This window comes from Rhinoraja longicauda, chromosome 3 (genome assembly GCF_053455715.1).
Source record: "Rhinoraja longicauda isolate Sanriku21f chromosome 3, sRhiLon1.1, whole genome shotgun sequence".
NCBI lineage: Eukaryota > Metazoa > Chordata > Chondrichthyes > Rajiformes > Arhynchobatidae > Rhinoraja > Rhinoraja longicauda.
This window is the reverse complement of record NC_135955.1, coordinates 19970102-19985141: the sequence shown is the minus strand read 5'-3', so window position 1 is coordinate 19985141 and position 15040 is coordinate 19970102. Positions and strand designations below refer to the sequence as shown.

Below are 15040 nucleotides of genomic sequence, written 5' to 3'. Positions count from 1 at the left end.
CTCTTGAGAACTGCCAGAGAACCATTTCCCAAAAAGTAATTTTTTTGTAATTGAAATAGCATGAATCAAGAATATCAAACTTTATTGAACAGAATAAGGACACAGTCACTTCCCCCCACTTTTATGCTAGCCAGGTGATACTATTTGCAGAAGGAAAAAACATTATAAGCGCAGAGTGATTGATGATAGGCAATAACTGTCAGGGCCAGAAGAAGAGGAAGATTCAATTGCACTGTTCGATAGGAAGCCTGATAAGTATCTGAAAGGAATGAGTTTGCAGGATTATGGGAGAAGACAGCGGAGGGGGACCAATTGGATTACTTTTGCAAAGAGCCGGTCTGGATATGATGAGCCGAATAGGCTAACCCATGCTGTGCTTATTCTGTGATTTTTCTTGGGAAGTGGAGAAAAAGAGCAATGGTCTGACAGCTGAAGACATGAGATGTGATGGTGGGAAAGAGTGAGGTTATGTTGGTGTGAGTCTGTGGGTCTTTGAGACTGTAGGAGAAGGACATGAATGTGAGGGCGAGGGTGATGTGGGACAGTATGGGTGGGTTATCAGGGGGTATGTGGTAGGTAGAGGTTTGGGTATGCGCATCTATTTGAGAGACTCAGGAAATACTGGGAGCAGAAAAAGAAATCAAAGATAACCTAAATCACAAAAAGGTTATCGGTCGAGTGTGACACAGTGGCGCAGTGGTAGAGTTGCTTCCTTACAGTGCCAGAGACCCAGGTTCGATCCTGACCACGAGTGCTGTCTGTTATACCATGAGTTATACGTTCTCCCCGTAACCACGTGGGTTTTCTCCGGGTGCTTTTGTTTCCTCCCACACTCCAATGACATTCAGGTCTGTAGGTTATTTGGCTTTGGTACAGTTGTAAATTGGCCCTAGTGTGTAGGATAGTGTGGGTATGGGGGTGATCGCTGAATGGAGTGGACTTGGTGGGCTGAAGGGCCTGTTTCCATGCTGTATCGCTAAAGTCTAAGGTAGTCTATCAGTTAAATTTCCCTTTATTTACTGTAATCAAGATACCATTTACAGCACACCACACCGGTTACTTACTTGGCAGTTTCCACTGATACACATGTGCAAAGTCTCAGTGTAACACCGGGTGCCATCGAGCACCTTTGGTGCCAGTTCCACAACCAGTGATGTTCCCTTTGCCAGACACTTCAATGCACACGGCTTCTCAGGGTCATTGTAGACAGGAAGCCATTCATAGTACTGGCCCTGGTACTTGACGTCATTGTGAGCAGAACATTGCTGTGCACGAAATTCCTCAGCTTCTGGGGGGCAGTCCTGGGAACAAAGAGACCCAACAAGAAAAAAAATGAATGGATTATTCTGAGAGCAATGTTTAAACTCTAAGATTTGTAGTTCACGGGAAAACAATCAGTCGACTGGCTTAATCATTTAGTGTTGCCAGACAATGAATTTAAACTTCATAAATATGACACCAACCCTTTGTATTAAATTCTTAATGAGTACATTGTGAGCTGGTTATAACTTTTTGCACAAATGTCAATGTAATAAAGCAAACAGCTTTTCCTTGAGTCATCCTCTACAGAAAGATGCATGAAACTGCCAACTCAGGCTGATTTAAAATTTCTGCATAAAATCTTACAAAAGTAGCCAGAGTTTGAACTGATATAATGAGGACTTAATCGTCACTTTCAAAACTGAAGCACCACTAACCATTTTATTTGTGTGACATAAAAAGTGCAGAAGCCACAGGGTCAACGTGTTCCCTAGAGTTTGGAGTGATTAGTTTGATGTTTCCATGATGTTTCGGGCATCTGATGGAGTGGATGGAGAGAAACTACTTCTGCTGGGCTGGCACTGTCTAATGGATAGAGGCAGTCATTTCTGGAATGAATCATAGAATCTCAGGGCACAGAAAATATGCTATATAGATTAAGGCCATTCGTCCCATCATGTTGGTGCTGCACAAAAAAGAGTATCTCAACCTAATCCCATCTTCCAGGATTAGGTCTAAAATCCTACGTATGATGCTGGTCAATATCTGAATCATATTTAAAGGTGATGAAGACCTTTCTTTACCACACTTTCAGGGAGTGCATTCCAGATCCCCACCATCCTTCTTCTCTCCTCTAATCCTTCTGTCGGGTTGAAAATACATATATTTAAAGCTTGCACCGCCAGACTCAGGAAGTTATTAGGACTTTGAATGATCTTCCATAAGCTAGGATACAACCTGAATAATTGCAACTTCATTGCGGACATTGGGCTTTGTCTCTGGATCTGTCAGGCTACGATGATGAGAGCTATATTCTGCACTCTACATCTTTCCTTTTGCTCTACTTATTGCATTTGGGTTTGTCTTGTTTGGCACGTATAGTATTGTCTTGTTTGATTAGATAGCATGCAAAACAAGTCTTTTCACTGTACTACAGTATAAGTGACAATAATAAACCTAAACCCAAACCAATTATTTTAAATCAATGCACCTACTAGCTGACAGCACCTTGCCACAGGAAATAATTTCCTCATTATTATTCTATCTAGGCCCCTCATAATTTTACATACAACAATTAAGTTTCATCTCAGCCTCCTCTGGTTCATGCCAGCTTATCCAATCTTTCCACATAGTTATCAGTTTCCAGAAACATTTCTCTAAATGAAGTTAGGAAACATGCTTACAAAATGTGTTTAAATTTAAGACTCTTCTGTAAATAGTAAATGCTAGGTCAATCATGTGAGATCGATTTGTTTTAATTAATCAAAGGTATGAAGAATATGGGGGAGAAGGTAGGAGAATGAGTTATTCATAGATCAATCATAGAACATAGAACAATGCAGCAGAGAAACAGGTCCTTCTGGCCACGATGTCCGTGCAGAACAAGATGCCAAGTTAAACTAACCTCTCAGTCATGGTCCCAGTGAATGGTAGGTGAGACGTGAGGGGCTGAATGGCTACTTTGACACAGGGAATTGCAGATGCTGGGTAACGAACAAAAACACAAAGCGCTAGAATAACATGCAGTATCTTTGAAGAACATGGATAGGCAATGCTTCTTCAGACTGATTGTAGTGGCGGGGAGAAAGTTGGAAGAGAGGTGGGGCCAAAACAAAACCTATCACATGATAGGTGGATACAGGCAATGTGGGGTTTGATTGTCAGATGGTTGGTCAAAGGCCGGAGAAAGATAAAGCTCTGAGATAAGGAGAGAAGAGGCATGAAATGTGAAGCCAGAGGAAGGGATATTGGTGGAAGGGGAAAAGGTGATGGGATTGTGGGAGAAAATATGCATATCCAGATGGGGAACATGGATGAGCAGGGGTGGAGGAGGTGGAGTGGGGAGGGGCAGGGTAGGGGTGTTTGTTGCTTAATTACCTGACATTGGAGAATTCAATGTTCATACCACTCGGCTGTAAGCTACCCAAGCAGAATATAAAGTGCTGTTCCTCCAGTTTGTGTGTGCCTCACTCTGGCAATGGAGGAGGTCCAGGATGGAAAGGCCAGTATGGGAATGGGATTTAAAATGGTTAGCAGCTGGGAGATCCAGCAGGTTTTGGTGGACTGGGCGCAGGCGTTTAGCAAAACGGTCGATGGAAGGCCACTTCAGCAACACTAAATGCAGTAGATGAGTTTAGAGTGGGTGCATGTGAACCTCTGTCTCACCTGGAAGGGCTACCGGGGTTCCAGGATGGATGTAAGGGAGGAGGTACAGGGACCGGTGTTACATCTCCTGAAGTTGCAGGGGAACTGCTTAACCTCCGCCTACGGACAGAGTTCCCCTGATCCTCACCTTTCAACCCACCAGTCTCCACATCCAACACATACAGTGCCCTCCATAATGTTTGGGACAAAGACCCATCATTTATTTATTTGCCTCTGTACTCCACAATTTGAGATTTGTAATAGAAAAAAAATCACATGTGGTTAAAGTGCACATTGTCAGATTTTAATAAAGGCAATTTTTATACATTTTGGTTTCACCATGTAGAAATTACAGCAGTGTTTATACATAGTCCCTCCATTTCAGGGCACCATAATGTTTGAGACACAGCAATGTCATGTAAATGAAAGTAGTCATGTTTAGTATTTTGTTGCATATCCTTTGCCCACAATGACTGCTTGAAGTCTGCGATTCATAGGTATCACCAGTTGCTGGGTGCCTTCTCTGGTGATGCTCTGCCAGGCCTGTATTGCAGCTATCTTTAGCTTATGCTTGTTTTGGGGGCTAGTCCCCTTCAGTTTTCTCTTCAGCATATAAAAGACATGCTCAATTGGGTTCAGATCTGGTGATTGACTTGGCCACTCAAGAATTTACCATTTTTTAGCTTTGAAAAACTCCTTTGTTGTTTAGCAGTATGTTTGGGATCATTGTCTTGCTGTAGAATGAACCGCCGGCCAATGTTTTGAGGCATTTGTTTGAACTTGAGCAGATAGTATGTGTCTATACACTTCAGAATTCATTATGCTACTATCATCAGCAGTTGTATCATCAATGAAGTTAAGTGACCCAGTACCTTCAGCAGCCATACATGCCCAGGCCATAACACCCCCACCACCGTGTTTCACATATGAGGTGGTCTGCTTTGGATCTTGGGCAGTTCCTTCTCTCCTCCATACTTTGCTCTTGCCATCACTCTGATATAAGTTAATCTTTGTCTCATATGTCCACAAGACCTTTTTTTCCAGAACTGTAGTTGCTCTTTTAAGTACTTCTTGGCAAACTGTAACCTGGCCATCCTATTTTTGCAGCTAACCAGTGGTTTGCATCTTGCAGTGTAGCCTCTGTATTTCTGTTCATGAAGTCTTCTGCGGACAGTGGTCATTGACAAATTCACACCTGATTCCTGAAGAGTGTTTCTGATCTGTCAGACAGGTGTTTGGGGATTTTTCTTTATTATAGAGAGAATTCTTCTGTCATCAGCTGTGGAGGTCTTCCTTGGCCTGCCAGTCCCTTTGTGATTCGTAAGCTCACCAGTGCTCTCTTTCTTCTTAATGATGTTCCAAACAATTGATTTTGGTAAGCCTAAGGTTTGGCTGATGTTTCTAACAGTTTTATTCTTGTTTCTCAGTCTCATAATGGTTTCTTTGACTTTCATTGGCACAACGTTGGTCCTCATGTTGATAAACAGCAATACAAGTTTCCAAAGGTAATGGAAAGACTGGAGGAAAGGCTTGGTGTGAGAGCTCTCTTATACCTGCATTAAGGAGGCATTTAAACACACCTGAGCAATTACAAACACCTGTGAAGCCATGTGTCCCAAACATTATGGTGTCCTGAGATGGGGGGACAATGTATAAACACAGCTGTAATTTCTACATGGTGAAACCAAAATGTATAAAAATACCCTTTAATAAATTCTGACAATATGCACTTCAACCACATGTGATTTTTTTCTATTAAAAACTCAAATTGTGGAGTGCAGAGGCAAATAAATAAATGATGTGTCTTTTTCGCAAACATTACGGAGGGCACTGTAATTCTCTGACGTTGTCACCACCTTCAACATGATCCCCCCCACCAGTTACATCTTCCCACCCGAATGCTTTCTACAGAGACAGCTCCCAACGCAACTCCTTGGTTCACTCAATTGTTCCCACCCAAACTACCCACTCCCCAGCATTGCATTATAATTTAAAAAAATGAGGGTGTTCTGTTTATGTAGCCACCTTGGTCTGGTATTTAAGATTACCATTTTGATACTATTCATTATGGTAAATACATGGCCACAATCATTGTTTGAGTCTGTCAATCCTGAGTGCTGAATAACCCAATACAGAGATTTCTGCTGATGGAGCAGAAATGTGTAAAATAAGAAAGGCATGCCAATTTGATCTCTGAAAATAGAAATCATGCATCCATCTGGACTTAATGTAAGTCATTGGGTGTTGGTTGCCTCATAACTATTTATATCTGAGGGGATGGTACCCTCCAGCTGATTGTTTTCAGGAAAGTTCAGTTTTCAGGAGAACCTGCTTTAAATATTCATAGCAGTGGTTGCCACAATGGTCACAGGGGATGTGGCAGTTTCCAGATGATGTGATGCATAGAATTGCAGTGATGTGCTTTTTACAATCTAAATGATGAACATTATTCGAGGATGGGCCCCAAAAAATGAGTTCAGTTCAGTTTAGTTTATTGTCATGTGTACTGAGGTACAGTGAAAAGCTTTTTGTTGCTTGCTAACCAGTCAGCGAAAAGACAATACGTGATTACTATCGATCCATTTACAGTGTATAGATGATACATGGTAAGGGAATAATATTTAGTTCAAGGTAAAGTCAGTAAAGTCTGATCAAAGATAGCCCGAGGGTCATCAATGATGTAGATATCTGATTTTAACAATGTTTTCTGATTCAAGACGAGTCAAGTCAAGTTGATTGTCATGTGCACGTTGATTATCAAAGCAACATCAGAGGCACATAGACTTGCACAACACTCAAAAATATGCAGTCTGAAGAAGGGTCCCAACCTGAAGCATTGTCTGTCTATTTCCTTCCACGATAGTGCGACAATTTTAGGCCCAGCTTACTCACCGTCGTCCTTTTGGTGCTAATGGGAGGTTTCATTGAAATTGGTGTTATATTTTAAAAGTTATTCACATTTTTAAGTTTAAATCTATCTCCTAGGGAGGGAGGGGGGGGGGGGTGGCGGGATGGGAGGGAGTGGGGAGGGAGAGAGGGGGAAGAGGGGAGGGGGGAGTGGGGGGGGAGAGAGGAGGGCGGAGTGGGGGAGGAGAGGGTGGTGCAACAATGCAGGAGAGGTTTGGGCCCAACAGGTCCACTTTGTCTAGTACCTTACTAAAGGTGGCAAAACAAGTAGATAGGGTGATTAAGAAGGCATATGACATGCTTGCCTTAATTTCTAGGGGCATTGAGTATGAGTCTGAAAGTCGTGTCTAGGACTTTGGTGAGGTTGCATTTGGAGTATTGGTCGCCCCATTATAGGATAGACGTGGAGACTCTGAAGAGGGTGCGGGGGAGGTTTACCAGATTGCGTGGATTGGAGAGTTTCAGCTAAAGGGAGAGGTTGGATCGACTTGGATTGTTTTTTCTGAAATGTCAGAAGTTGACAGGAGACGATAGAATTATATAAAATTAGGAGAGGCATAGATAGAGTAGACAGTCAGAATCTTTTTCCAGGGGTAGAAATGTTCAACACTAGAGGGGATAGCTATAAGGTGAGAAGGGGAAAGCTTAATAGAGATGTACCGGGCAGGTTTTTTACCCAGAGTGCGGTGAGGGGGGGGGGGGGGGGGCTGGAATGTAATGCCAGGGGTGGTAGTGGAGGCAGAAATGATAATGGCATTTAAGAGGCTTTTAGATAGGCACAAGGCAGTGCAGGGAAAAAAGGCATATGGATCACGTACAGACGGATGAGATCAGTTTAACTTGACATCATGTTTGGCACAAACATCGCGGGCTGAGAGGCCAATTCCACTGTTGTACTGTTCTATGAAGGAATTGCATTTATCTTAATGGAAAAGGGTTGACGTAGGCAGTGATATGGAGGAGGGAGGATGTGAAGTGTTGAAAATAATAAACAGTGAGAAGGAATATTATGTTTTTCAAGCTCAAATAAAATGTGTCCCAGGCTCTTAAACAACGCAAAGGAGGAAATAACGCCAGCTCTGACTATCATTTCCTGAAGACTACAGGCCTCGTGCCCAAGGACCGAAAACTTGTTGATGTGGTACTGCTGTTTATAAAGGAGAAGGACTACAGAACTATTGGTCTGATAATTAAGGGGTGAGTAAATTGTTAAAATAAATTCAGAGGAAGAACATAACTCACCTAAAGAGATGCACAGGTTAATTGAGGAAATCAGAGTAGGTTTGTTTGCAAAAGATTATGGTTTGACTAATTGAACTTGAGGAAGATTGTCAAGATGTGTCTAGCATTTGTTGTCGTGAATATGGGTTATAGCAAGGCTTTTAACAAAGGCCAGCTAGGCAGACTGATCAAAAAAGTAAAAACACATGGGTTTCACGAGAAAGTGGCATGTTGGATTCAAAATTAACAGTGGCAGAAACCAATAGATATGGTTGATAGGAATTGTAGTGTCGGGTGGTCTGTGCAATGGGATTCTTCAGGGCTCAATATTAGGCACCCTGCTTTTAATGCATATATAAATGAATGGAGTTCAATGTAGTGGACGACAATATACTTTAAAAAATTGCAAATTATACCAAAATTGGCAGTGCAATTGATGATGAAGAATGTTCTAGGCGAGGCGATAACAATGGATTGGTCAAGTGAGAAAACAGAAATCTACCTGAACAAGTGTGAAGTAAAGCATTTGGGGAGGGTAAAGAAGGTGAGGGAACACCTGTTAATTGGCGGAATATTAAGATGTGTAGAGGAACAGAGGGATTTAGAAACTGTCCACATCCTTGAAGGCATCAAGACAAGTACATCAGGTGATTAAGAAGGTCGTTGGTGTATTTGCCTTTATTGACTTATGCACAGAGTGCAAGGGTGGAAGTCATGCGAGAATTGTATAAAGCATTGTGGAGCTGCAGTGGGTGCTGTGCACACTTCCAGCTACCACACCGCAAGAAGGATCAGATAACACTGGGCAGGTGTGAATGATGCCAGGAATGGGACTCACCAGCTTGCCATCTTCATTGCCATCTTGACAATCCCCCTCAAGTTCAATTAGTCAAACCATAATCTTTCACAAACAAACCTACTCTGGGTTCCTCAGTTAACCTGTGCATTCCTTTAGGTGACTTTGGAACAAATGAGACTGAGGGAGATTTAATTGATGTGTATAATATTATGGACAGGCTCGAAGTATTGAGCAGTACGTATGCCCTTTATTCAGATCACAATTCCTTTTCCCCTCGGGAGTATACATTTATGTTTATTGGTGATAGAGTTAGAGGGAAGCTGAATAAAAAATAGTCACTTAATGATTACAGGGGGAGGGGGGGGGTTCTGTGATTTACTCCGTGAAAGGATGGTAGAGGTAGAAATAATCATCAGATTACAAAGCAGCTGGATAAGCATTTCAAGGCCTCTGACCTGCAGGGATATGGACCCTACAGTGGGGATTGAGGATTAACATAAACCCTTTTGTATCTGGCATGAATATAAAGTGCCTTTGTATTATAAATTTCCATGATTCAGCACAGTGGCAGCAATACATTTATCCTCATCCCACATCCTCCCTGTAAAGGGGTGACCAAAACGGCACGCAATACTCCAAATCTGGCCTAACTGAAATCTTATAGCGACATCATAGCTTCATCACTCACATACTCAATGCCCCAACATATGAAGGCAAGCATACCACGTGTCTTTTGAACCATTCCACTATCAGGGAGCTATGCACAACAATGCTGTAAAGGGTCTTGCCATAAACTGTGTACTTTTATCTTACATTCCACCTTCCAAAGTGCCCAAGCTCATACTGAAATGGGTGGTTGGTGGTTGGAGTGCACTCCATGGATCAAAAGTCCTCTTTCCGTGCCATATTCCTCTGTGACTCCATGAGAACCATTGTGATTCAAAAAGATGCCTTTCTGTCACCCTCTCAAAAGGCAAGTGGAATTGGCAATAAATGGCAACATCTCCTGCAATTTAAGGCCTTCCAGACTATTCCTCTCTCCAATGAAATTGTGATGACCTGTTTCTGAACTAGCTCCAACCTTGGGTCTGTAGCCCCATTAATCTGGCTGGCCAAAGTCTCCTGGTAGTGGGTTTGAAACGATCAACTGAGCTAGCACTTACTGCACTCTGTGGGAAATAAATCCACACTACCACCATTTGTGAAAAGGTGTTCTGTAGCTTCTGTCATGACTGGCTTGCTTTAGGGTCATGTCCTCTTGCCTGAGATTCCTCTGCTATGTGGAAAAGTTTCTATCTATCCAATCAATTCCTTTTTAAAAAGCCCCAAAAATCCACCCCTTGAAGCCAAGGGAACAGACACCAGCTGCAGATTTATTTTTTATTTACTCTTTGGAGCTGTCTGAATATTATGGGTTGAGGGCTTTGTTTCTGCTTGATAAATAAATTCTTCGTAAGAACATCTGGCAGTATGTGCAGCTTGAGGTTTACACAACCAGTGGAAACATTGATGTAAATGTTAAATGTGACTTGTGAGGATCCAGCATTGAGTAACTGCCAAAGGAGCTAAACATGATAAATGACCAAGCCCTGTCACCACTGGATATAAAACCATCACACAAGCCTGGGATTCCAATGCCATCTTTATTTAGACAGTTGTGGACTTACTGTTGGAACAACTCAGAAGGTCAGGCAACATCAGTGGAAAGAGATATATGGTAAATCTTTCAACACAAATATCCTTTGTGGGAAGATTCAATGAAAATACCCTGAAATGTAAATTCTGTTCTTTTTTTCCGCACATGCTGCCTGATCTGTTGAGCGTTTCCATGATTTTCTGATTTTATTTCAGATTTCCCGCACCTGCATTGTTTTTTTTAATTCACTCTTACCAGTGCCCCATTCAGTTGTAATAAGACGTTGCTACATTTATATACAATCCTTTTTGGAATAATGGCCAACATTTGAGATAAATGACCAACATTAGATATAACTTCTGAATTCCTTTCTGGTAACTTTGGAATGTGTGCGGTTCTGGTCATCCCATGACGGGAAGGAAGTGGAGTGTTTGGAGAAGGTGCAGAGAGGTTTACCAGAATGCAGCCTGGATTAGAGGGTATTAGCTATAAGGAGACATCGGACAAACTTGTATTGTTTTCTCTGGGGCGTTGGAGACTCAGGGGAAATCTGATGCATTTATAAAATTAGGAAAGGCATGGATAGGGTAGGCAGTCAGAATCTCAGGGTGGAAATGTGAAGAACTAGAGGGCACAGTTTTAATGCGAGAAAGGGAAAGTTTAAAGAAGATGTGAGGGGCTAATTCTTTTTTACACTGAGAATGGTAAGTGCCTCGAATGTGTTGCCAGAGGTGGTGATGGAAGCAGATACTATAGTGATGCCGAAGAAGTTTTTACATACTCATAGCCTTCGTGGGACAAAGGGCCTGTTCCTGTACTGTACTATTCTATGTTCTAGATTTCATGTGTGGAAGCACCCAGAAACCCCTATACAGTATAACAGTATTCTGAGGTCTTTCTTCTTTTGAGCACTATTCTGCTCTTTTATTCTTCCTACCAAATCTTACTTTTCCATTGATAATTTTGTGAACATTCACCTTCCCTGGCTACCCACCTTTGCAGATGCCATGTATCCTTCTCACAACTTACTCTCAATTCAGTTTGCTTTACAGCTTACTACAGTAAATAGAGTCTCAAATCAGCAGGCCAGGTAAGGACAGTAGATCACAGTGAAGTTAGTGGGCTTCTTGACAATCTGATTGTTTGGATTGTTTGTTTACTGCTACAGGTGGTGCAGTGGTACAGTTGCTACCTTACAGCCCCAAAGACACGACTTCAATCCTGACTTCGGGTTTTGTCTGTACGGAATTTGTACATTCTCCCCGTGATCACATGGGTTTTCTCCGGGTGCTCTGTTTTCTTCCCACACTACAAAGACGTACATGTTTGTGGGCTAATTTGCTTGGTAAAATTGTAAATGATCCCTCGTGTATTGGGTAGCGTTAGTGTATGAGGATGACTGGTTGGCGCGGACTCGGTGGGCTGAAGGCCCTGTTTCCGTGCTGTGTCTCTAAAACTAAAACTAAAAAGAGGTACTAGATTTTACTGCAAATTCTTTCTCAATAAAGAATCTGTTGACTTGCTGAGTGTTTCCAGTATTTTCACTTTTTATTTCAGATTTCCAACCTCTGCAGTCTTTTTTGTATTCGCTGAATGACCCAGTGAAATGGATTTAAGTTTCTCAGCTGCAGTGTTGGATTTGAACTGTGTGTGTATCTCCAGACTACTGGTCAGTAACATGTCCACCTGCTATAATAAGGGGAAAGAATGCAGACTCTGATAGGGTAATACAAACACTGGGTATTTTACATGCGGAGCTGGGACTCTGCCCCCTAACTACTGAAACCTTGCATGTAACTCAGAAGCTGACAAGCATTCACAAATCTCCACTGTGGGAACCTGCTATAATGCTTCCCTTAAAAAAATTGAATATATTCTCCCAGTTATCCAAAAGAATACATGGCATTTGTGTTGTGAATGTTCAAATGAAGCCTCCAGGTCACCGGTAGCTTCGGGATCAATAGTAGCAGCAACTCAATGGTGTATTTAAATACCCAAAGTAACAGGTGGCCTGATCCATTGAAAAATTGCTCATCCAGTATAAACCGTCCATTAAGAACCTTTCCAGCTTTCAAAATATGTCTTTGGTGCAAACAAGTGAATAATTTTATTCAAGTGTCTGGGTATCAATTTCATTAAGGAGTAACGTACCTTGGGACAATTAAGTTTTTGGAATGCCATGAACTCTACTGAACTCATTTCCCACTTAAGGGTTATAGAGTTGGGGGTGCTGAGATTTTTAATAGTGGATACACTTTAGCATGGTGTGTTTTACTGTATTTCTCAAGATAATTATGGTTGTCCAAATGCCCCAAAAAATGGCAACTTGTACTAAGAAGGGTCTCTACCTGGAACGTCACCTATTTCTTTTCACTACAGATGCTGCCTGACCTGCTTGAGTTACTCTGGCATTGTGTGTCTATCTTCGATTGCCAAAATACTGTCAGGGGAGGAGAAACAGCCTCACCGGATGTGATATAGGACAAAGGCTTGCGGTGACTTCAGCTACAAGTTGCATTTTTTGACCAGAACTACTACAGGAACAAAACACAGGCTAGGAGCCGTGCAGAAGGGTGTTCCAAGCAAGGTGCTGTAAAATTCAATTTCTAGGAACCATGCGACCTTGATTCTGAACCCAAATGCTTGTTAGATAGACCTGATCCTATGGGAAATGTCAAGTCATCTCTTGAAATCCATTTTGCAACATGGGGGATATTATGCCAGGTGCACTAAATGTATTTCAGGTGATGGCAGCTGTTAAATCCCAGAGAAAGGGATTGTTAATGCTTTCTCCATCCTCAGTCAATTCAAACTGTGCTGTGGTCCAATGTGTTATGGAGAAGCAGCTTTTGGATCATGGTTCCTAACCAACATACTCCTAGCTCTCTGCTCCATCCTCAACATTGGGCTCAGGGTTGCACTCTCAATGTGTCCTAGCGCCCATTTCCCACATATCAGTCTCTAGACTCACATCATTGTCAGTTAAGGAATACTTATCCAGTAATATCATCCACTTTGTTAACCAACTTCTTCATTCAATGTTTTAGAATCCACACTAATTCCAAAGTCAAAATTTACAATACTGGATGGTGTTCTGATATTTTCCTTTGGTTTGTTCTTCATGCAACAATGTGAATGGATATATTTATTAAACCTTGGTTATTTCTCACTATTGGTGGAGTGCTTTTTAAACCAAAAAGTGCCATTATTATCTAAAAGCGAGTTAAATCAAAAACAAATAATGGAACACGAGGATTGCCAATTTTCTTGTGATCTAATACATGTTTATTTTCATCATAGGTCCATTTCTTGAAGTTTTCCAGCTCCAATTTGCTTTGGTTGGATCTTTGGGCCTACTTTTATAGACAATAGACAATAGGTGCAGGAGTAGGCCATTCGGCCCTTCGAGCCAGCACCGCCATTCAATGTGATCATGGCTGATCATTCTCAATCAGTACCCCGTTCCTGCTTTCTCCCCATACCCCCTGACTCCGCTATCCTTAAGAGCTCTATCTAGCTCTCTCTTGAATGTTTTAACCAGAGATCTAAGGCAGATTATGTCTGCCCCAGGAATTTAATAAAAAGGGACTGCAGAAGCTATTTTATATGAAAGATAGACACAAAATGCTGATGGGTAACTCAATGGGTCAGGCAACATCTCTGGAGAAAATGGATAGGTGACCGTTCGCATCAGGACCCTTCTTCAGATCCTTCTTCAATCTGTCAAATTTCTCCAGAAATGCTGCCTGACCCACTGAGTTACTCCAGCATTTTGTATCTATCTTTGCCTCTGGAACTTGCTTGAAGGAAAGGTTTGAAATGTTTCCTTTAGGCCCCAGCAGGTAGCAATGCTCTTCCTCATCTAACAAAGAAACCTTCCCCCTTTGCTCCATCAGCCCTGGCCACAGCACACTCCCTTCATGCTCTCATCTCAATGGGGATTCTCCTTCCAGAGGCCTCCAATAAATTTACCTTGTTCCATAATGCTTTGTACTCACTCTTGTGAATCCCAAGAGAATGTTTCCTGCTTCTCAAATGACAGATCTCACCTAAGGGTCAGTTATTGGGCCCTTCCAGCATTTGGTGTGCGGAGATCTTGCGAATATGAGTGAGGTTCAGCAGTTAAAATCTTTCCAAGACTTATTGCGGCTTATTGCTCGCCCTGCCCTTTGGCCCATTTCCCTTTAAGCTTCTCCTTCAATCTCCAGCTCCACTGGTCCCTTCCCCACCTTTTAGTGGTGAATTCCACATTTTTGATGACAAAAATATTTACATTTACATTTTGAACATGTGTGCACTGATGTTACTTTTAAATTGCTAAGGTTGCGTTGGCTCACATTGAATCCCCCATTCTTCGATTTTAATTAAAAAAATAAAAACATTTGATATGAGCACATTCAGTGACCCTGCAATAAAAGTGCAAACAATAATTTATAGTCTTTTAAATAACGCATTTGTGTATGTTGCCATGAGGATTTGCATTGCAATGACTCAGTGCAATGGTTCAGTTACTGTAACAACCAGGTAACAAATGCAGGTGTAGAAAAACTCACACCTGTTTCTTATAAATTGCAATTTCAAGCATAATCACATAATTACTGATTTTTAAAAAATATATCAAACCACTGAGCAATTTAAAGACTGATATCTGGTTGAGGGTTGCTCATCTTCTCATTTCTTACTATAAACCTGAGTTAGTTTTGTACCTTGTTATTTTATTTCACTGTAAGATGAAGTGACTGGTGGCGAGTGTTTTGCATTATTCCCGCATGACACACACTTTCACATATATGTTTGGCAACTTCCCAATTCCCAGAGTCTAACATTGGTGCACTCATGGTACTTGTAAAAAT

The 15040-nt window shown here is 41.7% G+C and overlaps 1 protein-coding gene across 1 annotated transcript in view; it reads right to left on the bottom strand.

Moving 5' to 3' along the window:
• The window catches only part of LOC144589925 (ADAMTS-like protein 1), a 431785-nt gene that overhangs the window by 139228 nt on the left and 277517 nt on the right, over positions 1-15040 (bottom strand). Inside the window, exon 5 of the mRNA XM_078394882.1 lies at positions 1065-1301. Within this exon, the coding sequence (XP_078251008.1) occupies positions 1065-1301 (237 nt within the window). The remainder of the gene's footprint in view (positions 1-1064; positions 1302-15040) is intronic.